The following is a 25871-nucleotide window of genomic DNA, read 5'->3' on the forward strand; positions in this document are numbered from 1 at the left end:
TTTATCGATGTAAACAAAATCGGTTTTTTCGTTGGCAAGAAAACTTAATTATTATTTCTTTGCTTCTGTTCTTGTCTTGATAAATCTAATAATTGCGTTTGCTAGCAAACGAAAAAAACCGACTTCAATTACACGGAAAAGTAATACAACGTAAGTAGACGAAAAAAAAAATAATAACAAACGCACTAGTCCCCACTAGGATTTTCGAACATTTACCTCGATTTAACTGCGATGCCATGATCAGATCCTGGTTTCCTTATCATGGTACCACCCTGGGGATATCTCCTTTCCAACGAAAACAAATCATCAAAATCGATTCATAAACGACGAAGTTATCCGTGAACAATAAAAAATATATACAGTCGAATTGAGAAATCCCCCCTCCCCTCCTTTTTGAAGTCGGTTAAAAAAGTGTCTGTGCTAGCTTTGAGGCGCGACTTGAGTTAACTCCTTAAAAAGGTTACCGTGATATTTATAAATTGCAACGTTTTATTAAATTAATCAACATCTAATTAATTAAAATAATACATTTTATGTATAGTTTATCATGATACGATAAAGTATATTTATTAAGTCTCTCCGTTACTCCGTTTTTGGTTTTAATTACGTTTCATTAATTGACAATAGTAAAATTGCCTTCATTTGAAATAGTAATTAAAGTCTCAGAATCTAGTTATTTGATAACAAAGTGCGTCTTTAAGGAATAATCATCTAAAAGGTTTAAAATATTTAGGTAGACGTAACTAATATTAAAATTACAAGAGTACTAAACGACCCGCGCCGTTTTACTTGATTTTATGGTTATTGCTTCGTTCCTTTCATGTCGTATAAAATTTTAACGTCCATAACTTGTCTCGATAAACAACAGTGTAAAGTAAAAATTACATTGAAACTGGTAAAATCTGAGATTGACATATTTTCTTATTATTTTATTAATATTCAAATAAATTCTCAGGTTGGTAAAAGCACATAAAGAGAAAGTTAACATTAGAAAACAATAAAGAAAAAGGTTTTTTTTCTGTATATTACTAGAATTCCATCACGTTCTCATCTGTGGTTAGTTTTGACATCTGTCAGATTGATTAACATTTCAGGTCGGCTCCTATAAATAATATAAATAATGTTTTTATATTACGTTATTACAGTCTTTATAAAATTTAGTCAAAATAAATAGTTGATGATTAATGTAAAAAATGTAAATGCTACAAAAAACTCCTTTGTCTATTGAGAATATTGACGAACACACAAATATTTTGTCTTCGTGGTAATAGAATAGAAGAATAGAGAAGTTAATAGTGAACGCAATTTGAAATATTTCAGTGAGTCAATACATTCGTGTAAAAAATGAAACTCGAGAGAGTTCCGCTTGATCGTTTTCACATTATCGTTTTCATAACCATTCTTTAGAAAAAAAGAATTGTTATTTTTCATAATCTTCAAATTAGTTAAACTTATATAATATATAGCATTTATGTTTCACAAAAAAAAATAGAAATAAATTTATTTTTATTTTTTATTATTTATTATGTCAATTTTAAAATAGTAGCACAAGACCAGTAAGGTACCAGTAAATTACATAACAATTATGTATATCGATTGTCAACTCCACTCCATTTACATGATGGCCTATTGTCGGTTCTTAGCAGAGCTTAAGTGTGATGAAGGCACGACTGACATTTGAACTTTAGGTCTCAAGGACGGAAATGCACAGCTTGAAACTTGACCTTGCCTTGTATTTTTCCGCTTAATCTTTTGAATGCTGACGTTATATAAAATCGAAGGTTATATTTAATAGCATGGTACTTATTTTCGTCAAAATTTAAAGTTAGGTATAGGTATCGGCACGGATTTTCAGCGCTCTGCAAGAGTGTGGCGGTCACTTTGCGCATCGTGTATAGGTTGTACAAAATAGTTTTGCTCTACTTTAGTTACGTTTAGTTACTATAATAAATAAAATTTAAAACTATTTAGTTCTTATTAAATATCTATAGAATGATGAAATAAAGTTGTAGGTCAGCGCTCAATATCCGTGACGTTAACCATACTATATGTACTTTTCTCTCCCTCATAAATACCTGTGTGATGATATTCCGTTGTTTTATTATTGTTAAATTAGGATGAACAAGCAAACAAACTAATTTTAGTTTGTATAGTACCTAAAAATTCGACTAAAAGCAACTTTAATTGTTTGTTTGTTTGAATTGTCAATTGATAAACAATTTCTACCTGTAGCTGATATCACCTGCTTCCTAGCGTCCAGAATATAATTGAGTTGTCTAATAAAGTGTTTCGAGATTATATTTGAAACTAAAATACATGTTAAATAAATAAGAGCTAAAATAAATAAACAAGTAATTACACAATTCGGAAAGTGTATTTTAGTTTCGAAAATAAATGGTTGATTTGAAAATTGTTTATTATACAACTCTAATATATTCTAGAATTCTAGATGTTAAATAAATACACAGTGTATCCGCCAACGCAATTTGTGAGTCTTAATCTAATTAATTAATTTTTGGGCTTTAGTGGCTTTCAGCTGTGCCATCATCGATTTCACGAATGTCACGTGGGATAGAAAACACACGAAGAAGAATGGTCATTGTGTTTGAGATTGTAAGCTATTTTGATTATTACAGTCAAAAAAAATAGTCAGGCTTTCGTTGTTAAACCACAACCTGAAACAACAAACAATAACATTAAAAGTAAATCTAATGTTTTAATTATATTATATATACTAGGAAAAGGAAAACAGGACGTTCACATAGTCTACCTATAACTTAATTTTGTTAATTTCTATATATATGTTTATATATATACACAAAAATGTACAAAAGGGACTAAACACAAACATTAACCAACATTTAACATTGATAGGACGAGGAATTTCACAGGGAAGGATGTCATAGATAGGATGGAGTAGTTTGGGGCAGTTGAAGAGAGTCTTAATCTAAGCACACCCATGTTTCTTCAGCCAAAGAGGTACTGTTTTTGACATTTACAAGTAACGTTACCTATTCAACAAAACAGTAATAAAAAGCATGTTTAGTGTTAAATGTGTAAATTCCTTTCTTAAGAAAAATATCTAAAATCTTTTTTCATCGTTCAAGTAGACTTCAAAAGTTGTATTCATTTTATTTTCATGTTGCCCCAATTTGTAATTAAATTTATGTTATTTATAAACATTAACCTCGTAATACGTACACACTATTTATGGTTAGTTGCGAATTTAATTACATAATGATATATAGTGCATTAGTAAACGGCAGTTTACATATGTAGCGGTAATTAATCAATTATCTGTATCACGTGGTTAGCACTCGCTTATATGGTACGCTAGATAAATATTCGTGTCAGACTGTAATGCATACATATGTGTTGTAATAGAGCAATATAAAGTATTATGTGTATTTACTGGTTAATTAAAAAAAGAGTCTATGAGAGTTTGGTAAAAAAGTTTTGATTGGTTTTTTTATATTTTATGTTATTATATTTTTATATATTAGTAATAAATTAGCGTCAGTCTGAAGATTTTACGTTACGACGTTCTAATTTACTACGATTTAATTGGTCAAGTTGAGTCAAAGCGATGTGTCACTATTTTTTTAACGCGTATAAATTGCAGTAGTTAGCACCGAGGTACTCGTAGCTCGACTGCATCGCTTCGTACTTCCTATGCAACATCTGACAAATATTTACCTGAAACGATTACGAAACGTTAAGACGTTTAACTCACGTGTTATCGTGAACTAAATACGTGTTTTGTAATTAATATAGAACTACTTAACACTAACTATCCAAATTAATTTTCAAAAGTAGTCATCTCGAAATTAAAAAACTGAAAAAAAAAATTAACATGCTTGTACTGAAAACTGGAATTGATTTAATTCCTTTAATTATTAACTTTTTTTTTTATTTATCTTATTATGTACGATTTAAAAAAATTTTTTTTTTTGAAAAAATATAATGATATACAGACACAAAGGAAAGATACAGAATAAAGAGGAACCAAGGCGATTTTTTGCGCTAAAGAGCGAATTCTTTAAAATTGAATCTAACATAACTCAATCTAATATATTTACTTAAAATTATCTTAATTCCGTAAAGATAATTTTAATTTTACCTCTATTGAAAAAAAAACCTACTCTAACACTCAAAATTCCACTCGCGTGGAATTGTGGAATAGTGAAATTCACTTTCGAATGATCCTGATTATCTGATATTGCATATAAATATGAATTTTAATTATTTTTAGTAATTAACATTGGTTTTTATGGGATTAGAAATCCTGCTTAAAACTTTACAACTAAAAGGGTTAATATTGAATAATCAACCCTTTCTCCTAAAATCATTAATCGTTTTCTTATTAGACAAACTTGCAAGGACGAAACCTAACGCTAATGAAATAATGTTTTTCGGACGTTACTTTGATTTTATTTATATTCTTTCGAAAACAAAAAAAAATTATACTAATACAGTCAAAATGGGTTCCAATAAGACTTATACTTACGAAAATCTCATAAAGTCACAGTTTATGTTAACTTAGCATTACACGTCAAATAAACGTTAGAATCATATAATAAATAATAAATTTACGTTCGGAACACATAATAGAAATATGATTTTATTCGAGTTTATCTAGGTCTCATCTCGTTCGAGTCGAGAGGAAACGTCCGTGATCTCACGTCGACGCGCTAGATATATTGAGCTATTTATTTATCACGCCTTTACCTTTAATATGTACTGATATTATTAAGGTGAAAGTTTATGAGGATGGATGGATGGAAGGAAACTTTTTCACGCAAAAATATTTGAATTTATTGTAATGAAATCGGGTAAGTATAGCTGGAAATCCTAAAAACACAAGTACTTTTTATTCCGACATTTCCATGAGATCGGAAATACGCACGTGAAACCGCGAGACAGATATACTTTTGTTAAACTTTAATTCTAAAATCACCAAACCATTTCTAGTATAAACAAGTTTGCAGGTAGTTTAAGACCTGGATTTACATATAAGATATGTACTTCTAATAGCTTGTAAGTTGACCTGTTCCGATCGTGTGCGTGCTTCATAAATTTTATAGTTTATAATTGTTAAGTTTGTATTGGATCTAATCTAATCTAAGCGGATTGAACTGTAGGTAAAGTTTGTAATTTTAAAAATATATGAAGAGTATACTTTCTTTAAATATTTATGTACATTTAGTGTTTTGAAGTGTCATTGTCAGATGACATAGAAAAATAATTAAACTAAATATAAAAAAATATGGTGGCTGATGAAGACGGATAATAATAATAAAATAGAATTAATAAAGACGGATAATAATAATAAAATAGAATTAATAAACTAAGAGTTAGAAATAATAAACAATTGTTGTTTTTCTATTTTAAGGTGAGAGTGTCTATATAGATTTAAGTGATTTTTCTTACAATGTAAATTAAAATTTAACGAAATAAAGACTCTATTTTCAGAGCAACACTATTATTCTATTTTTAAAGAAATACCTTATAAATATATAAAAGTACCGATACTATATGTATAGTATCTATTAAAGCAAAAAACAGAGGCATTGATTGAAAAAGGTTCATGTTGTTTACGACCGATGGAATTGAAAGGGTACTGTTTTGTTTCAGCAGTACCTAATTGTGTTCAGTTAACTACTAAAAGAATTTTAGGCGAAAAAGCTTTAAAAAAATTGAATCGCATTAATCTTTAATATGCCTACCGTAATAATGACACATGTAAAGACGTTATAAAGTCGAAATAAATACAAATTGCTCGATAGAGTTTATTAGTTTATTAGAGTTAACACATAAATTATTTCAAGTATTTTTTGCCTACACAATCCTTAAAAAACTACCCATATGTAATAAGATGTAGTGAAGTACCATTTTCTTATGCGCAACTAGCTGTGCCCGCAACTTCGTCCTCGTGGAATTTAACAAAAAAAAAAAAAAAATTGTTCAATTCGCAGAGTTATAAAATAATTTTTTTTCGAAAATAAAAGTAGCTTAAGTTGCTCCTTATTACATAAGCTATCTGCCTATTAAGGGCCGTCGAAATCGGTCCAGCTGATTCAGAGATTAGCCGGAACAAACAGACAGACAGATAAAAATTGTAAAAAATGTTATTTTGGTACTTATATGTTTCATGTATACATCCATATGCATTTAGTAAAAAGCGGTTATTTTAATATTACAAACAGACACTCCAATTTTATTTATTTGGATAGATGTATCTAGTATAATGATAGTCATCGTACGTTTGATTAATATAAATTTATCACTTGCAAAATATATACACAATAAAAAATCTTGAGTAATTTTTTATCACGAGACAAACATTGGCACCAAAAATGCCGTATTTTCTGAGCCAAAAGTGGTTTTGTTGTTTCTCCGACGCTGCTGGAGATAAAATAGGAAAGCAGAATATTCCTATTCTACATAGGAACGCAGATAGCCGCTGAAGTGAAATTGGGGTCGGTGTGGAAATCCGCATTGATATTTCACACATATCCGCATTCCGCATTCGCGCCAATGATTTAAACCTTCGCAATAATTATTTGCAATCGCTAATCGTGAGGGTACACATTAACATGGTTTTAATCGCTTTTAGATACTAGGTTTGAGATGCACGTTCGGAAACGTATTCTGATTTTAAAATTAACATGCTTTTGCAAATTTTCCATTCGAATGCATTATTTGTCATAACTGAAACACATATTTTAAATCCATAACATTTTGATATAATACAACGCAGTACGCTTTTACGTCTCTGCCTTCTGTTGTTTCAGCTTATATGAATAGGCAAACACATACACTATCAATTCTAGTCTATTATTGAAACGAAAATATTTTTATTTTCAATTAACATATAGATGTATTTTAATCTGAATGAATATACACAGCTGAATTTTGAATATGTAACTTGAATATGTAACTTGAATATGTAACCTGTTCAGCCCAGTTAAAACGTACAAAATAATACATTTTCCGTAAACAGCTATGTTGAATAATAAATAAAATTCCCCTTACACGCAAATAGAGTGCTCAGGTTCATTCGTGGTTTACAAGTAAATGCAGTCGAGAGACTAAACATGCACTGTATTTAGTACTGCACGTTTATTCGTATAACCAGAAATGTTTACTATTTCTCATTAGTCACTAGTGGAGTGTGAAGTTAGAATTATTTTAATGTTATTGAAAAGAGTTTTAATGCCTTAAATTTTAATTAAATAGAATAACGATTCAGTCTGTAAGTCCAGTGCTAGGGATAGACCTCTTTCTCCATGAAGGAGAAGGATCATAGAGAATAAATAGAATTATTGTAACAAAATAAAGTAGTGCCTACTCAGTTACGTGTTACGTACTAATATTGACTACTATGATTTAATATTGATTTGATTATAAAATCAGACTTTATTAGTTGACTATATCGTTCTCCATATTGGATTCTAGTGACGTCACATTTTCAGTTATTCCGGATACAATAATTGTACTATTATTTACGTAACGTATTAGTAGATACGTTAATAAAAGATAATGTATTAATTCTTTATATTGCATGATTTTTAAGGGTTTTGTTATTATCGTTTATTATTAAAACATTTAAATAGACTAAAACAATTAATTTTAGATTCAGTTGTTTTTAACGAAATAACACTACGAATTTCTTTTGTTCGGCTTTTAACCGACTTCCAAAAAAGGAAAAGGTTCTCAATTCGACTGTATTTTTTTTTATGTATGTTATTTCAGAACTTTTGACTGGGTAGACCGATTTCGACATTTTTTTTTTAAATCGAACCGTGGTGTGTGTCATTTGGTCAAATTTAAATTTATTTAAGATCTAACTACTACTTTTTGAGTTATATCTAATAATGCGTTTTTACTTGACGCTTTTCTCGTCGACCTACGTTGTATTATATATACCTCATAACTTTTTACTGGATTTATCGATTTTGATAATTCTTTTTTTGGTGGAAAGGAGATATCCCTAGTTTGGTACCATGATAAGGAAACCAGGATTTGATGATAGGATCCCAGAAAAATCGAGGGAAACTCCTGAAAATCCGCAATAACATTTTACTGGGTGTACCGATTTTGATAATTTTTAATTTAATCGAAAGCTCATGTGGTCACATTTAAATTTTATCGAGATCTGATAACTACTTTTGGAGTAATCTTTGATAATGCGTATTTACTTGACTATTTTTTCATCTACCTACGTTGTATTACTTGTCGATATAATTGAAGTCGGTTTTTTTTCGTTTGGATGCAAACACAATTATAATTAATTAGATGTTGATTAATTTAATAAAACGTTTTAATTTATAAATATCACGGTAACCTTTTTAGGGAGTTGACTCAACTCGCGCCTCAAAGCTAGCACAGACACTTTTTTAACATACTTCAAAAAAGTAGAGGATTTCTCAATTCGACCGCGTAGTTACTTGACTATTTTTTCGTCGATCTACGTTGTATTACTCGTCGATGTAATTGAAGTCGGTTTTTTTCGTTTGTGAGCAAACACAATTATATTTCAGCAAGTCTAAAAAATAGATGACTAACTAAAGTATTTATCACCGTTTTTATTCATTATTATTTCAAGATTTCCGTTTATTATCTGTATTTACATTCTTTTTATGACGAAGTAAATTAGATTCAGTTCAGTCTATTGAAACGTGAATACATAATCAATATCGTGAATTGTTTCTACTCAAGATACCTTGAGTAGTAAAAACTATGTTAACCACAGTTTTATGGATGTTCACCAAAATTCACATTAGGGCCACGCGTTGGTGGGCTTTTGAATAATCGTAAAACTTTAAGTATGCTGTTGATAGTAAATTTTGTTCTTATCGCTGTTTGGATGTGATCAATAAAATTATTTTCTAAACATTCTAAAGGCTAAAACCATCCACGTTTACAATACAATTTGGAGTTCAATACAAAATCATTAATTGAATAATAAAATAACCGTTAATTTAATATATATTTCTAATGTAGAAAGTCAGAATTTATTATATAGGTATTTGAATATTCAAAATCAATGAACTGCGCAGAAACTTAAATCTACATATTTTCCTACAAGATATTAATATTTAAGTGCTTTTTAATTGCCGTTTGAGACTGTTTTGCGTATTTTCTCTGAAACGATTCAATTTATCAACATGAAGGGACAATTACAGATAAATAAAGGAACACTTCTAGACTCTCCCACTTTACCGGTTTCAATCCTAGATCGCTCTCTGAACACAGTAAATTATTTTAATCACTGCGTTGGCGTAAATAAGCATGCTCGAGCATTTGTCTTGATGTCGTTTGATATGAATCACATTTCTGAATTAAGTTTTATTGCCACGAATCCTACTTCTATTAAAGCCTTTTTGAGTGTATAATAAAGTAATCTTGACTTTCGACTGAATGTTAATCGATTTTAATAAAATGTATTCAACATTATGATCGTAATATAAAATCGCTACTTTGGAAAAAGTTGGTTTTTTACATATTTTTTTGCATTGCTTTTTTAAAGATTTGATGTTTAATTAAAAATAAAAATATAAAATAAAAGTAATAAATAAATAATTATCAACAATTATTTTTATTGAACTACGAATTTGTATTTTTTTTTTGTTTATATCGAGTATCATGTAAGTTTAAATCACATTTTACCGCTAATTACATAATTATGTAACTGAACTATATACTTATACATGTATCGTCCATTATACACGTGGTATTTATTTTAGCATTTTCAACCCTAAATTCTAGTTTGGAAATTTTTAAGTACCTACGCATAAAAGGCTCGGAAAGTTTCTTAAATTATATTTTTTTCTTTTGACATAGTTAGTAGTAGTAAACGTTAACTTAAAATACTTGAATACGAATTTGAAAGCGTTAACATTTATTAAAATTTAAATTATTTGTATACCAAGTAGCTCTTCAATTTAGACTTTAAAAACAGTGTTGTTGATTTTATTCCATTGATCTTGGATCAATTTAAATATTACCGCATAGATAAAGTGAGAGAGAAATAAAAAAAGAAAGAAAAAGACAGGTAGAGTAGAGGGTTGTGTGGAGATGATCTACATTTATTGCCAAAGTTACTACCTATATTTAACTTGCTTTATAAAAGCAAGTCGTGTAGAGAACGGGCACCGTTCAGTCTACGATAGCGACCTTGGCGCAGGTTACCGACACAGACACCTATCATACAGACTTTAATAAAAACGTTTTAAGGGCACGTAATATAAATGTCAAGGGCTGACGTACCCTACATAAATAGAAGGTACGTTTTTTTTCGTACTTCATATCTGAGGCTGGAGCTTCTCATTTAGCATCAGTTAGATAGGGATGTCAAATTTTTATATATCTTATTACTTTGAAATGTCATTATTCAACATTATTTATTCTAAAAGTTTTGTAACTAAATGCCAATATGACTCCACTTCCGCGACTTACGCAATGGTAAGAAACATTTTACTGATCTAAAATTATTTTAAAACTGCAGTGCGAATAAATTTGCGTGGTACAAATGACATATAAAAGTGAAATAATTATAAAAACAAGCATAGACATGCGATCTTACTTTAAAATTGTACAATTGTGGTCATTTTATTATTTTAATTAAAGGTTGTCCTAAGCTTTATAATTACAAATAGTGAGTGAAATAATTTTTATGCAACTGAAAGTTAAAAAAGTAATTTAAAAAAAAAGACATGTATACTTATATTCCATCGCAGCGTGGCGTACAAACACGAAAGTGTAATTACTTCTTAGTAAAACTTATGCTTTTTTCTATATGACTGGGTCAGCAAAGCGTACAGCTCACTTGATGGTAAGCGACTACCGTATCTTATAGACGTCTGCGACACCAAAAGCATCGCAAGCGCGTTGCCGATCTTATGCCCAATTCTCAAGGAGCTCTGGTCGTTTTACTCACCCACAGGACCTGAAAACGGTATTATTTAGCTGTGATCTTCTGTAAGGTCGAGGCACTACCCCAGTCGGGCTGCTCCATATTTTGAGTAGGATATTTCCTGCTGTGGCACAGCTTTTCTGATACTGAATCGTTTCGTAAAAATATAACGTATGTATGTATATAGCAGAAAATAAGTAAAAAAGAAAGTAACAGCTAAAATAATTTATATATGATTACACTTTTAAAATAAATACAATAAAATTTAACTTTATAACTGGCTGTAGTGAAGGTGTTATTGATTTTTTTGAAAATAGTCAGGTAAATACGCATAATTAGCGATAACGTAAAAAATACTCGTTAGATATCAATTAAGTTTAAATGGGACCATATGACACGCACCATCTTCGATAAAAAAAAAAAAACATCGAAATTGGTCCAAAACTTCTGAGGTAACATATATTTAAAAAAACAATACAGTCGAATTTACAACCTCATCCTTATTTTGAAGTCAGTTAAACAAGTAAATTAGTACGCCACACTGGCAATAATAAAATTTGTTTAAGTGAATAATACAACTCGCTTCGAACTTGTCAAAATGTATGTTAATTGAATTGAAGTAATAGGTATATTAAGATATTTTTTGCATGGTCACTAAGCTATAATACTACAGACAGAAGTCTATAGACACGATTCAAGTTGATAAAAAATAAGATAAGCTTAGACTTTATAACTGAGTAATAAAGTTTAAAATCGTAAAAAATAAGTGATTTATATAACAAATGCTTAGCCTTGAACCAGGGCGGGCATTCACAGCGGTGACAATGTGCCAAATCTCTAAACATTAAAGAGTAAATTAGTAATATATTAATAGTATTTTATGTCGATATAAATGTAGCTATGTTTAAATTTATTATACAAGTGATTTTATTTTTTAAAACGATTTAATATGGACAGTAGAACAACGGTTAGGTACTAAGTTTATTGATTTAGGGACCAGGATATGCGTAAAATTTAAACATTTTTTTAACAAAAGTATACCTATTCTTGTTGTTAAAATTATGATATATTACTATATGTACAAATGAATTTCACTGTTCTGACGTCCATTGTTGCGGCTAACTGCGGCTTGTACGGATAAAAATCACTTGTCTCTCAACACTGATTACTCTTGGCCGAATTCCAAAATACTCAAATAAATAATTCTCGGCCATCTCATACTTCGTAGAGCGTGCAATTTCAACGTTTCTATACTATTTTATTATCAAATGTCTTTTCGTTTTGTGATTCATGAAAAATAATCGTATAATTTATTTACTATTGGATATTAATCAAAATCCAAAAGCATATTAACGCAGATCTATTTTTTTTAGTTTTTTTCTTCAATATATATTTCGTTTGTATTCTTTGAACTTGGGGAGGCCTGTGTCCATCAGTGGACTGCGATAGGCTGAAGTTATGTGTTCTCTTTTAATAATATAAAAATTATTAGTACTTTAAGAATTCAATCATAAAATCATCGAAAGTCAAGGGTGAAAGTGATTAAGGGCAGTTTTCGAAGGTTTTTAGTGCTAACCCCCGTCAGCAACACCTGTCACAGAACTTATACGAACCACTTGGCCATATTTATACGTGCCTTCACTGTTATTATACTTATTATAGAACCCTCTCATTCCTAATCCTTTATGACCTTCTTAGACAGAGCAATCACGATTTTGGGACCTCTTAGAAATTTTAGATTGAGTCGTAAAAGTTTATGTTTAGTAAAACTATAATGTAAATCCTAAATTTATAAAATGGATTCTTTGAATAATCTGGTAGTTACAGAAATTAAGCGACAAATATAATTCAGATCGTAAAAATATAGAAAATCTGAATCATTAATGCTTGACTCACGGATTCTTTTTTCATGCAATTTTTTTTTTTTTTGAGATCATATTAGTTAAAGTGGGTGGATAGTAATACACCGTTCTTATATTTAGTAAGATTTATTTTATTTTCAGGTTCAATTTGTGGTGGGCAGTGCTGCGGAAGGGGTCGAGAAACAAATACACAGCTTGTCCTCAAGAAAACCGCAACGCTGCGTGTATTAAGCGCCACCAGGCCTATCACAGATCTGTTATTGGCAACGAAGAGGACGCTTCAAGGTAACTGGGCGTTGTTTTGTATACTTATAAGTATATATGTACATTCTGAAACTTAGATTTCATCCTATTTATTATACAAAGTCGCATCAACTAGCTATGATATCAAATCAGATTAGAGTAAAAATTGAGTACCCAGTTTAGCCCACCCCAGTTGTAAAGAATGTGTTATTAAATACTTCCTAATTGTTTTCATTATTTTCTTTTTCTTTAAATTTATGAAAAATTCTTTTGTGACTAAATTCTTGTTAGATTCGCCTTGGAAACGAGATTGTCACTGGCTACTTGTAGATTAAGAATTTAATAAATCAAAATGGCAGATTGCGTTCTTTACAATGTCACGTAGAAATTTTTTATTTCATTATTTTAAAATCAGAAAATAGTTTAGTATAATAACTACGACAGGAATAAAAACTATTACGAAAAATATTCTCATATTTTATGCTTAAAAGTAATTTGGGATGACAAATCGTATTGAATGACAGTTATTTCTTCTTTTTAAGCGTACAAGTAAGTGATTTTGAAAAAGTAGACGATTTGTAAATAATAAAAATATAAAAATATTTTAATAATATAGTATGAATAAAGTCCGACTGCGCTTTTTTTTTAAAACCCTTTTTGCCCTATATTATAAAGAAAGGGTTAAAAAAACGAAACTATTTTTTTTTTGGCATCCAGCATTGCCATAGGCTGAAGTGATGATGATGATGATGATGAACAATAAATAATTTGCCTAATAAACTTTACTTGCGCTTAAAGATTTTACCGTTTTTAGAAAATAACGGCAATAGAAAGAATAACGGCTTAAAAATATTATCTTATATTGAGTGCACTCTTATTAATTAAGCTTTTATGATAATGCCGCACCTATTTTTTTTTACGTAATGTATAAAAAAAATATTGCTCGGATATTGTTGGAACAAAATATTCCAGAGAATTTTTCCTTTATCGAATAAAGGCTTGGATTCTACGAAGCGTTTAAAAACAAGCTTGATGTCAAAACCAATCAGCGACTGAAATCCATGACCGTATTTTTAACATTTCTGTCGTATCGTGGACGATAGCGTCACATGCAGATATGATAAATATTATATATACATAGTTTTACTGTGTAAAATATAAAGATATGCCAATATTGTTTTAAAACAAAAAGATTTCAAATACTATGAAATGTAAAGATATTATAAATAAATAATTTAATTGAAAAATATAAAAATGAAATTGCTAAAATTATGGAATATCTTCAGCCAGTAACTTTATGAAAATTAGTTATTTAAAATTCATAATAACAAAGTGTAATGGACGTCTCATACTTCAAAACTACTACTCGAAAATACATTAGCCGTCTTGTCGTAAACTGTTGTTAAATAAAATGACACGTTTACAGTCATGAAGATAATAACTTCATTGTATCCTAAGGCTTTTTATAGAGTATGGACGTAGAAATTTCTTAACTTTACCCATCTCGCAAATTACAAAGATCAATACGGTCGGGAAAAAGGACATCTTATACAGAGGGATCAAAATTTAATCATAACTTTTCTTCTATAAACTTAGGTATTGTCTGTCGATATTATGCGACTAACCGCTATGTATCGTGCTGTTTTGTTTATAGACCGAGAGCCCAGGAGGACCAGACTTTCGTGATTTCACAAAAGCTGAAAATCTCTCTGCATGCTCCCAACACCTATAGAAGTAATGGCCAAATATGAAGTTTAGCTCGTGGTTACTTTGGCAGATACCAGGTATCAAAGGCGTATAAAATTACTTCCCGAGCCGAGCCGAGCAGCCACTCCAATAGTTCTTAATCTTGTTTCTATGTAGCCATATTTGCTTGAATTAAAATCTTAGGTCTCTCCAAGTTCGCACCAAACATCACGTTTTTTCGCAATCCTCATCCAGCGACCACCGGCAATCTTACGTAGTGGGCGTCCCACACTGCGTTTGCCAAGACGCGTTCTCCACTCAAGGAGGTGCTCCAGCAATCCTCGGTCTTGCGACACAAGTGACCAGCCTACTGCTACTTCCATCTTGCTAATTCTGTGGGCTATGTCGGTTACTTTCGTTCTGTCGAAGATAGTTTTATCTCTGATCCTATCTTTGCGAGAAACCCCAAGCATAGTTCCATTGCACGTTGAGCGACTTTAAACTTGTGGACCAGTCCCTTCGTCAGTGTCCACGTCTCGCCTCCGTATGTTAACAGAAGCAGGACACATTGACGCATTATTAGTCTTCAAGCATTGCGAAATCTTCGAAGTGAAGACTCGACGAAGCCTGCCAAACAATACTTTACAATTTTTTTTTTTTACTATTTTTACTTAGTGAAATTGCACAATTATTTTCACATTATGAAACGCAAAATGTGGATAATTGAACAGCATTTGATGTTACAATTTGGAAATTGTAGAAGTACAGGTAGCAGCTATTTGTAGGCGAACCTTTAAAATAGAAAAACAAAAACTTTAAAATACAATTTACGTACCCAAACATTTTTATTAATCTGTATATGTACTTTTTTGTGAAAAATCATAAAATATATTTACAAATTAATTTTATACCCAAAGTAATTTAACACGTAAGTATATTTATTTACATGGAATTTTTATTCAGCCTGTAATACTCTACGCTTGGCATAGGAATGTTTCACCGTGTAGAAGATATTTTAAGGTTTATTTTAAATTTCGAACTGGTGACACAAAATTGCATAATAGTTTAATTGACGTTTGAGTTCTCACCACTGTATCACAAGGGGAAATCGGAGCAAGTCTCATGCGAGGGTTTAAATTAAATACCAATAAGTAATCGAGGGTCAAAATAACACAATTTCCAATTACTCTCTAGAAAAAATGGAAAAAAGTAGAAAACGAAAAAAATTATTTATTACTTCCTCAAAAAGAATCAGATCATCAGACATCAGATCCTGGTTTCCTTATCATGGTACCACACTTGGGATATCTTCTTTCTAATAAAAAAAAAAAAAAACAATTATCAAAATCCGTTTATAAACGACAATGTTATCCCCGAACATACATAAGAAATATTTTATTAAAATTGTTTATTTATATTAAAAAAAATTGTATATAGAGACAAATTGACCCAATTTAAATCTTTCACACAATTTTTATACTTTACTAAAACATGCAAATTTCGGTATTCCGTTCATCCACGATACAAATAAAAATTGGACTGACAAAATAATTAATACTAAAAGATGTTGTGTTTTTTTTTTTAACTTATTTAAAATGATTTCGTGTTGTCTTGATGTAGTTTGTTATTGTGTATTTTAGACTATTTTTATGTAAATTTTCTATTTTAATATACGATAAAATTTAACAGTGTATTATAATACGTTGATAAAATATAAAACCCCTAGCGCTAGCTCAGCGCGGCTTAATGAAATTCGGGCGCAGCAAATATTTTAACAACAGATTTTGGTACACGAGAAAGATTTCTTTAAAATAAAATGAAAATTAGTTTTTGCTCCAAAATATTCAAATTGAGGCGCTCTGTTTATGAATTTTTAATATTTTATTTAAATGTTATTATTAAATTATGTAACAAAATATTAAGTTTTTAAGCAATGGAATTCGAAATAAAAAAAAATTTCTTTCAAAAACTAATATTTATATATTATTAGGATACGATACGATTCAGCCTGTAGCATCCCACATCAAAGCATAGGCGTATTTCTTTGGTGTTTCTCCATGTATACTATTATTGTTTATTATTAATTACATTAACTTAAAAGTACAAATGGATTTCTGTTCAATATATTATTTAATAACGTTGTATTTATTTGAGAATCCTTAATAATTTATAACATCTTCTACAGTACAAGCAAGCCAACCACAAAATTATTCATTCCTAAGAGGTATTATTTCTATCTATTTATTTAAAACACTCAACCCATAAGTAACCATAGTTTATACTATTTTCAGTAGTTTTAAACAGATGTTGACGGAAAACTTAAACACGCAAGCGTGTGTAAGTAAGTTTCGAAATAGAAGTAATTATAACATCATACAATAATTTTCAATTAAACTTACTCTGTTTGTTTTTGAATAACAAGCGATCGCTGCAAGCAATAACCAAATGTTACGGATCAGACCAACCCTACCGCAATAACGTACAGCGCCGACGACGTAGATTAATGAAGACAAAATATTACAACGGTAATGTATGACCTTTGTGTACGTAATAGTGGCTATATTTCCGTGTACAATATCATAGAGTTGTAAGGGATGAAAGAACAATAAATAGTTGAGCCGGGATGGACGTAACGATACTTGTTTACCAAACACTTGGAGCGTCGGTAAATTGGGCGTTCTGTGTACTGCGACACCGTTCTACTATTGTAAATATTAGGCTATGGGGGTCGTTATACATGCCTATAACTTATTTTGCTCGGCTTCACACAGACCTGTGTTTATTGATAAAGGTATAAAGTCATTTCTTTATTATATGTACAAAAAGTACTACACGCTCGTTATTGGTAAAGCGTAATGGTTAAGTGACATTTATTTGAAACTAAAATTCTGACGAAGTTCTAAAAGTGTTCGCAATTTATCTGCAATAATATAATTCACATAAAATATTTGTGTGTGTATATCATACACACACAAATATTTAATAACAGTTTTAATAGAAATGAATAATTCTTTAATGTGTTTACAAAATATAATAAAAAATAACAATTAACCATATTAAGATAACCTGAAGATTCAGTTATAATTTTGTTTTGAAACAAAGATTGGCCTTCGACTCATTTTAATTTAATATTTAAATATAAAAAAAGTAAAAGAAAGAATCATTAAACAAATGTATACTAATACTATAAAGGTGATGAGTTTGTTTGTTTGTTTAAACGAGCCGATCTCAGGAACCGCTGGTTGGAATTAAAAAAAAATTTCTTGAATAGTCCATTTATCGAGGAAGACTATAGGCTTAATAGCATTACTCTACGACCAATAGGAGCTGAGTTTTCATGAGAAATGTCCTTTTTGCGAGCGGTAGATACGCTGCTTTAACGGTTAAACCTACCCAAAAACTATGTATGACGGAATTAGCCGATATTAAAAGTTCTAAAAAAGTCCATGACAACATAATATGTCTCTTAAGGTTAACTCATTATAACCTTTTTATGGTAATTAAGTTTGTCCTAAAATAATGCACTATTTGCGAAGGTGTTTTAATAGACTCGATATACTAAATACTTTATTCACACATCGCACAAACACATCAGCCTATCACAGTCACTACTGGACATAGGCCTCCACAAGTTCGCGCCAAAAATGGCGCGAACGCAATTTTGTGAAGATAAAATTTGTCTTTTATAACATTTAATTGGACGCATAATTTAAGAGATTATGTAAAATCAAATGAAACGTCACCGCGTCGCACCGTAACCGCGTTGCACAGCAAGGTTTTAAAAATATTTTAGTACATTTTTTCCTCAAATTAACGCGGGCGAAACCGCTGTTCACAGCTACTGTTAATATAAATAAGCTGATATCACAAGCAATAATAATATTTTCACTTAAATAAAACCACCCAAATATCTTTCACTCCATTACAAAACTTACTCGATATAAATTCATAAAGATAAGAGCATATTTAATACATTTTCAATTTTTATTTTCTTCTTATGCGTTAGAATGCGGAAAATGTAAACGATTTCGCATAAATGTAATTTATTGCCATGTTATTAAATATGGGGGCATGCGAAGCTCCTCCGCCTATAACAAATCAGTTTTATTTACAGAATTTATATACCTATACCATAAAATTTAATGGCTGAAGCTATTAACTCGTCAACGACTTAGTTCAGTGTCGTTAAGCTATCAAATGCCTCTTATTGTTTGTTCTTGTGTTTTACAAAGAGATTCGTGAATAAAAAAAAAAAAAGAAAATGAAATAAAACATGATACCCGTTGTATATTATTAAACGGTAACACTATTTATATTAATAATGAAATGTTTGTTTTAGTTTTAAGCTGATGATTTATTAAACTAAACTAAGAATTTATTTACAAAGCTAAATATTTTTAACGATACGAAATATCTAATGCCGGCATTTTAATAAATACTTGTCAAGACTAAAACTTATTTACCAGCCAAAAATCAGTTATTTAAATTCAATTTAGTGTCTTCGTATTTTTATAATCTCAAGTAAATTAGATAAAAAAGTATTGATATGAAGCAGTAGTTTAAAGATTTTCAAAAGCTTTTGCTTAGAAATTGTTATTAACTCAAAATATTATTTTTACCAACTAGATCAATTTGTACATAATAAAAAACAATAGTGCTAACGTAATGTTAACACTAACATAATAATAATTTAGAAAAGTAAAGAAAAACAATTTCAATTGCTACAATTTAGCAATAGGTCCATTTCGTCTTTGACGACACAACATTAGCAAGTGCAACGACCTCTATAATGAGCAGGTACAGAACAATACGAGCTCACCCTCGGTTAGAGTAAGAGGAAATAAGTGGTGAGCCCTTTCAAATCCACGCTCGCGCTGTTTCGCGCCAACCGATAAATCAGCTTGATAGTGTTCAAGTTGTAGATAAAATGCTTCAACTATTGTTTACGATTTTTAATTGTAGTGGTTCAAGCATTTACGATTCACACATGTGCGTTTTATATAAATCATTTGTAGTTTATTTCTAGTATGTACATGTGTTGTCAGATTGAAATTATAAATTTATAAAACGTAATACGTTAGAGATATAATTTATTTAAGAGTAGTAAAATAATATAAAATATCTAAATTTTGATTTCAATTACTTAATAACTTTAAGTGGCTGATTTTTTTAAGCTCACCCAAAAATATTAATAAATAAATAATTGTAACACAATTATTGAATCATTAATTAAGTAATAACAATTACTAGTAACCATTAGTAACAACTAATTCCAGTGGGTATACCGGTTGATGGTTTTAAGAAAAAAGAAATTGAGAAAGTATTATTGTAGAAGCATTCTCTCGTATGAGAAATATAGCAATGAAATGGTAAGATTAATTTGTCCTTTCATTTGTCCTAGGGGTCATTCATTAATTACGTAAGGGTTCAGAGGGGGAGAGGGGTGGAAAAATCTCTACACACCCTGACTTACTTTGATCAAACTATTTCTTACGTGATGTATAATTGATCTTTTAACTGTTTAGTTTTGTTTTAATTAATTTTTTGTAACTAATTTTTGTTTAAGATTATTTAAAAACTTACTTTTAACTACTGATAATTGGTATTACAAAGACTAGATATTTATCTGATAATATTTTATATCTGTGTGGTTACGGCAGTACAGCCACCCCACTTCCCAATGGGTGTTGTAACAGGCGACTCAGGGATAACATATAGTTCCACTATCACATTGGAACTTAAAAAGCCGGCCGATGACGGGATAATCATCCAACTGTTGGCTTTCAAATACGCAGGCCGAAGACGGGCAGCAGCGTTTCGGTGCGATAAATTCAACCCTGCGGTCACCAACCCGCCTGCCCTGCGTGGTGACTATGGGCAAAAAACTTGAGTTTGCGTCATATTTGGGAAGGCCTATGTCCAGCAGTGGACTGATAGGCTGAAGTGTGTGTGTGTGTGTGTGTGTGTGTAATATAATAAGAAACAAATATAACTTATATGTTGAAAAATAAACTGGGAGTTTTAGCGTAATTCATCCTTTTCTAACAACATTTTATTATTTTGAATAACGAAATGGAATCTTACATAAGAATTTACGCGATACGGGATCAAAAATTGCCAAAATCAACCTTACGTAATTAATAAATGACCCCTTATATAAGTTAATATTTAATTAAAAATTAATATAGATATAATAATAAGTTGACCTTCAAGAGAATACTGAATAGGCATTTCAAGTCAAGCGAACTTGAGCATCATCTATGCTTCTCAGCAAAATTATTTTCAAGTGTAAATCCATACATATTTTAAAAATATTGCAATAAAAAATCCGATTTTTTTTCACACAGAAGATATAATGATAATTATATTTATGCCAGTACGAAAACGGATCAAGCGCACTTAAGTGTCTGGATTTATTCGATAAGTAGAAACACAAATATTATTAACAAGGTAGGAGCGTGGAACAAGTATTGTGTGGGGACGAAGCAAAGTACCATCAGTGCCTCATTACGACGCAAGAGTAATTTCACCTTTGTGTCGCTACTGACAAGTTACGCTAAAATACAGCCCTTTACATGACTATTCATCAAAGAACTCTTCATATTCAACGTAGAGACAGACTGTTGACATATCTTTTAAAATAATCGCTGTCACATCTACACTTATAATATATCTGAAACACTTGACGTGTGTTCTGCGCATTGAAGACATTTTGAAAATGTTTGAGGACATTCTATGTCATAATTCGGATGCTGAAGGATATTTTTTATTTTTGTCTGTCAGTCTGTGTAATAAATTGAAATGCAACTGGACATAATTTGATTTCATACTACGTGCTGGGACACTTGGTACTTTATATTCTAAAGTTTTACTCAGTTATTTTTTGAGAGAGAATGAAAGTAAATGTGTATTTGGTTATAATTAATCAATGCATGGCCAATACAAACGTTTACCATGTGCTGGGATTGAACCAACCAGCGCAACATTCACAAACCAGTGCTGTAACCGTTGCGCCAATGCGTCGTCGATTAATTATTTATTATAGACTTTTTTGTGACAAGCTCATATCTGTAAAATACGACGAATCGAAATGGTGTATTATAAGCAGTATTTATCGGTAGTGTCGATTTTATAATTTGGATATGATCCCTAAAAATTTCCAGTACTTTTTCAGGTTATCCATAACAAACAAAATGAAATATTTTTCTTTATAATATTGATATATATGCAGACAAATGATTAAGAATTCTCGTTTGTCTCCAAAATTTCATTATTTTGTACAATTATTCAACTTCAAGATATTTTTGCTCGTAAAGTTAAAATATTTGAAATACGCTCCCTATCTCGTTTTCTTCCAACCTTCGTAAATATTACATTAATAAAATTATAACGCAAACGCCATGTTTTATGAACACCACTTCGGATTTATTTTTAAGCACTTTTGTTTACAATACCCGCGCGGATTAAAAATGTTAGAGTATGCAAATTTATACTTAAGATAAAACATTAATGATCCTGTTACTTTGTATGCTGTAGATATTTTAAAATTTATTTTTAGTGGGTACTCTTATGATACAAACTGAAACCCAAAATATATTTTTATTTTCTAGTCTATATTGGAAAGTATTACTTCGTTTAGTTTACACGACTAAAATTATGATGCAATTGAATTAAAGCTATTTAGATATTTTTCGGAGATAAGCGCATTTATGGAAAAAACAGATGATGGAAAAATTTAAAATTATACATTTCGTACTTCATCTGCGGCGTCATTCAAGTATTCGTAAGCAGAATTTTAGTAATCTTTTACCCCCTCCTACACCTTCTCAGCAAAAGTCAGTAAAACATAGGATTTTTAATATATAAACGATAATTTTTTTGAAGTGAAACTTCTTTAAGCGCACCTTGAAACTTAAGAAGCCGACCGATGGCGGGATAACTATCTAACCGCTGGCTTTGAAACACACAGGCCGAAGATGGGCAGCAGGGTCTTAGGTGTGACAAAGCCAGCCCTGCGGTCACCAACCCGTATGCTTAGCGTGGTTACTATAGGTATAACACATGAGTTCGCGCCGTTTTCGGTGCTAACTTGTGGAGGCCTATGTCCAGCAGTGGACTGCAATAGGCTGGAATGATGATGATGATGATGATTCTTTAGGCGCATGAGGGTAAAATTTTTACGGATGAAACGGCAACGTTTTGGTGAAACGGCAACGTTTTTGTCGATGGCGCTGGAAAGGAAATCTAAAGATTTAGATTTGTATAAATATAAACGAAACTTAAAAATTAGTCTGCCAAAGAAGTTTCACTTCTGACATGTGTACTTTGCACGCACGAATTTTTTTTCTATTTAATGGATCAAAATTAATTGTTCTCTGTCCATGGCGTTTGAATCTATGACTCCGATTTTTTGAAGACTTTAGATGTTTTCGGTTCTTTATTGTGTGTATGTTCACTTTCATGTTCTTTCAGGATATCGATATCATTCTTTTCAAATCATTTTACATCTGAATGTACGTCTGAAGTTTGTATTTTGTACATAAATTCCTTAGCACGACCAGCAGCCACTCCAATAGTTCTTTATCTTGTATCTATGCAGCCATATTTGCTTGAATTAAAATCTACTTCAGCCTATCGCAGTCCACTTCTGGGACATAGGTCTCTCCAAGTTCGCACCAAACATCACGGTTTTCCGCAATCCTCATCCAGCGACCACCGGCAATCTTACGTAGTGGGCGTCCCACACTGCGTTTGCCAAGATGCGGTCTCCACTCCAGGAGGTGCTCCAGCAATCCTCGGTCCTGCAACACAAGTGACCAGTCCACTGCTACTTCCATCTTGCTAATTCTGTGGACTATGTCGGTTACTTTCGTTCTTTCGAAGATAGTTTTAGCTCTGATCCTATCTTTGCGAGAAACCCCAAGCATAGTTCCGTTGCATGTTGAGCGACTTTAAACTTGTGGACCAGTCCCTTCGTCAGTGTCCATGTCACCGCTCCACATGTTAACACAGGCAGAACTTTGCCTTCAAGCATTGCGGAGTCATCGAATTGGAAACTCGACTAAGCCTGTCAAACGCCGCCCAGCCTAACCGAATCTTCATATCAGCTTCCGTCTCGAAATTGTGTCAGCCTAAATTGAATGGTGTGGCAACTGGAAATAATAAAGAAATATTACTGACATAACTACCATCATCAAAAATTAACAAAACAAAGACCCCCCTAAGACCTGTCGATGCTTATGTAATACTTGAATGACTCTGAATGATGACTAATGAATGATTAAGCAATCTACATATGTAACCATAAATAATAAATGTCTAGGAAAAGTAAAAAATTACACTCTTTGCTGGTAATATAGGTACGTACTCGTAAATTAGAACTGTGATTTGTCTTCAACGAGGAATTTACATGACAATTTAATTTGTACTGTGTAACAATTGTACGTATATAAGACGATACATTCTCTTATGTAATACAATGTCTAAAAACAGCACGTTTTATATGCCAAACCCTTATATTGAAACAAAATTCGTTCGGCGAAGGGCGTCTGGAGGTCTCGCATGAAAAGACGAATGACACTTGTTATTTATCGAACCGCCTGTCGTAAAACAAAATGTAGAAGTTTATTCTCGTGTCACAGAGAATACGTGGATTGAAATGCGTGCTAAGATTAATGCTGAGCACTATAAAAACATGGGCAAAGAAATGCGGACATGTTATAAATATTTTTGTTGAGAATTTGAGAAGTTTTCGTCGCTGAGTTACAAGAAGGCCAGTTTTACCAGTTGTCCTTACATCAACTAATTAACTACAACTTTTGGTTTCAATGGTTTGGGGATAGATGTAATAGAAATGCGCTAGAAAAAAATCACCATCATCACTTCAGCCTATCGCAGTCTTGTTCCAGATTACTATTTGAATTTTATCACTAAGCGGTGAGATTAATCACAACACATTCAAAATAATAATGAAAAAAATCTACATAGTATCTGTATATACACAAAAAATGTACATATACACATATGGATATGCAGCAAGGATGATATATCTTAATAACTTTTTATTGACGTGGTTGGTGGCATACACTCGTGAGTTTGATCTCACGGGTTTAATTGTTCACTGTAAAATGATCATAAACGCGCCCTCTCAAAGAACCCGTTAGATACAGACTTCAAAGCTTTCAAACCCTCTAAATGTTTTGAAATACCACTGCCTTCACGCAGTCTTTATCTGCCACGCATTAAGGCAGAAGATCATATAAGACTATTTAATTTAATAGAATAAGCCGGTGGGGTTAATTAGGTGGCTTTCTATTCGTCGGTGGGCTGGATAAGGTCCTTTTAAGTGTTTGAAATGAATTTTGTATCTCGACGTAGGAATGTGGCGAGGCGTTGATCCCTTAGTCCCGCTCCTGCATTCCAACAAGATAACACAGTATTACGCTAGGACACCTGGTGTCGCATAATCAAATACCAAAGGATGTTTCCTAACGACTATTTACATTAGGTTTATTTGAAACCACAGTTCTGTAGGAACAGTCTCTGTTTGTTGAACGCGACAAAGTTTGTTGGGACTAAGTTATTAAATTATGTGTATATTTTCGTGTTTACATTAAAATACGTCTCGTTATTTGTTCAAGTACTAATTTTACTTTATTTTTGTCCTCAGAGCATTTGACGGCGCTTTCTTATCAATCGCAGAACAAAACAGCACTTTTTTTTACGCAGTTGTACCGAAGTCACGCAACGCGAACCCATGCGTCTCTTAGTGCCCTTTATGACGACATAAGAACTTTATTAAAGCCAGGTACAGAAGACGGCAGTAGTGGAGATGATTTAAGCTCAATACCTCCTAAAGATATGTCAGTGAGCTCAAAGAAATTCTTTCAAGAAGTGTTCCCTGTTGCTTACCAAAACGTGCTCAGATTAGATACAAAACAATTCACCCCAGAATACGAAGCTTGCCTAAAAGACGCGTACGACGCTGTTCAACCTTTTGGAGAAGTACCACAGCAGGTAAATTCAAAACACATATTTATAAAATTATAGTATTTTCCTTTTTTTCCAACCAGGGATACAAACGAAATTACCAAAGTCAATCCTTTTCTAAGGTACTTATTCAGCAAGCTGTTCAAAATAATTTTATATATGAAAAATAAATT

At 31.4% G+C, this 25871-nt stretch overlaps 1 protein-coding gene across 1 annotated transcript in view; it reads left to right on the forward strand.

Moving 5' to 3' along the window:
- The window catches only part of LOC123659016 (division abnormally delayed protein), a 98671-nt gene that overhangs the window by 43500 nt on the left and 29300 nt on the right, over positions 1-25871 (forward strand). The window contains exons 2-3 of the mRNA XM_045594300.1: positions 12922-13065; positions 25379-25725. Of these exons, the coding sequence (XP_045450256.1) occupies positions 12922-13065; positions 25379-25725 (491 nt within the window). The remainder of the gene's footprint in view (positions 1-12921; positions 13066-25378; positions 25726-25871) is intronic.

This window comes from Melitaea cinxia, chromosome 2 (assembly GCF_905220565.1).
Source record: "Melitaea cinxia chromosome 2, ilMelCinx1.1, whole genome shotgun sequence".
NCBI classification, from domain to species: Eukaryota; Metazoa; Arthropoda; class Insecta; order Lepidoptera; family Nymphalidae; genus Melitaea; species Melitaea cinxia.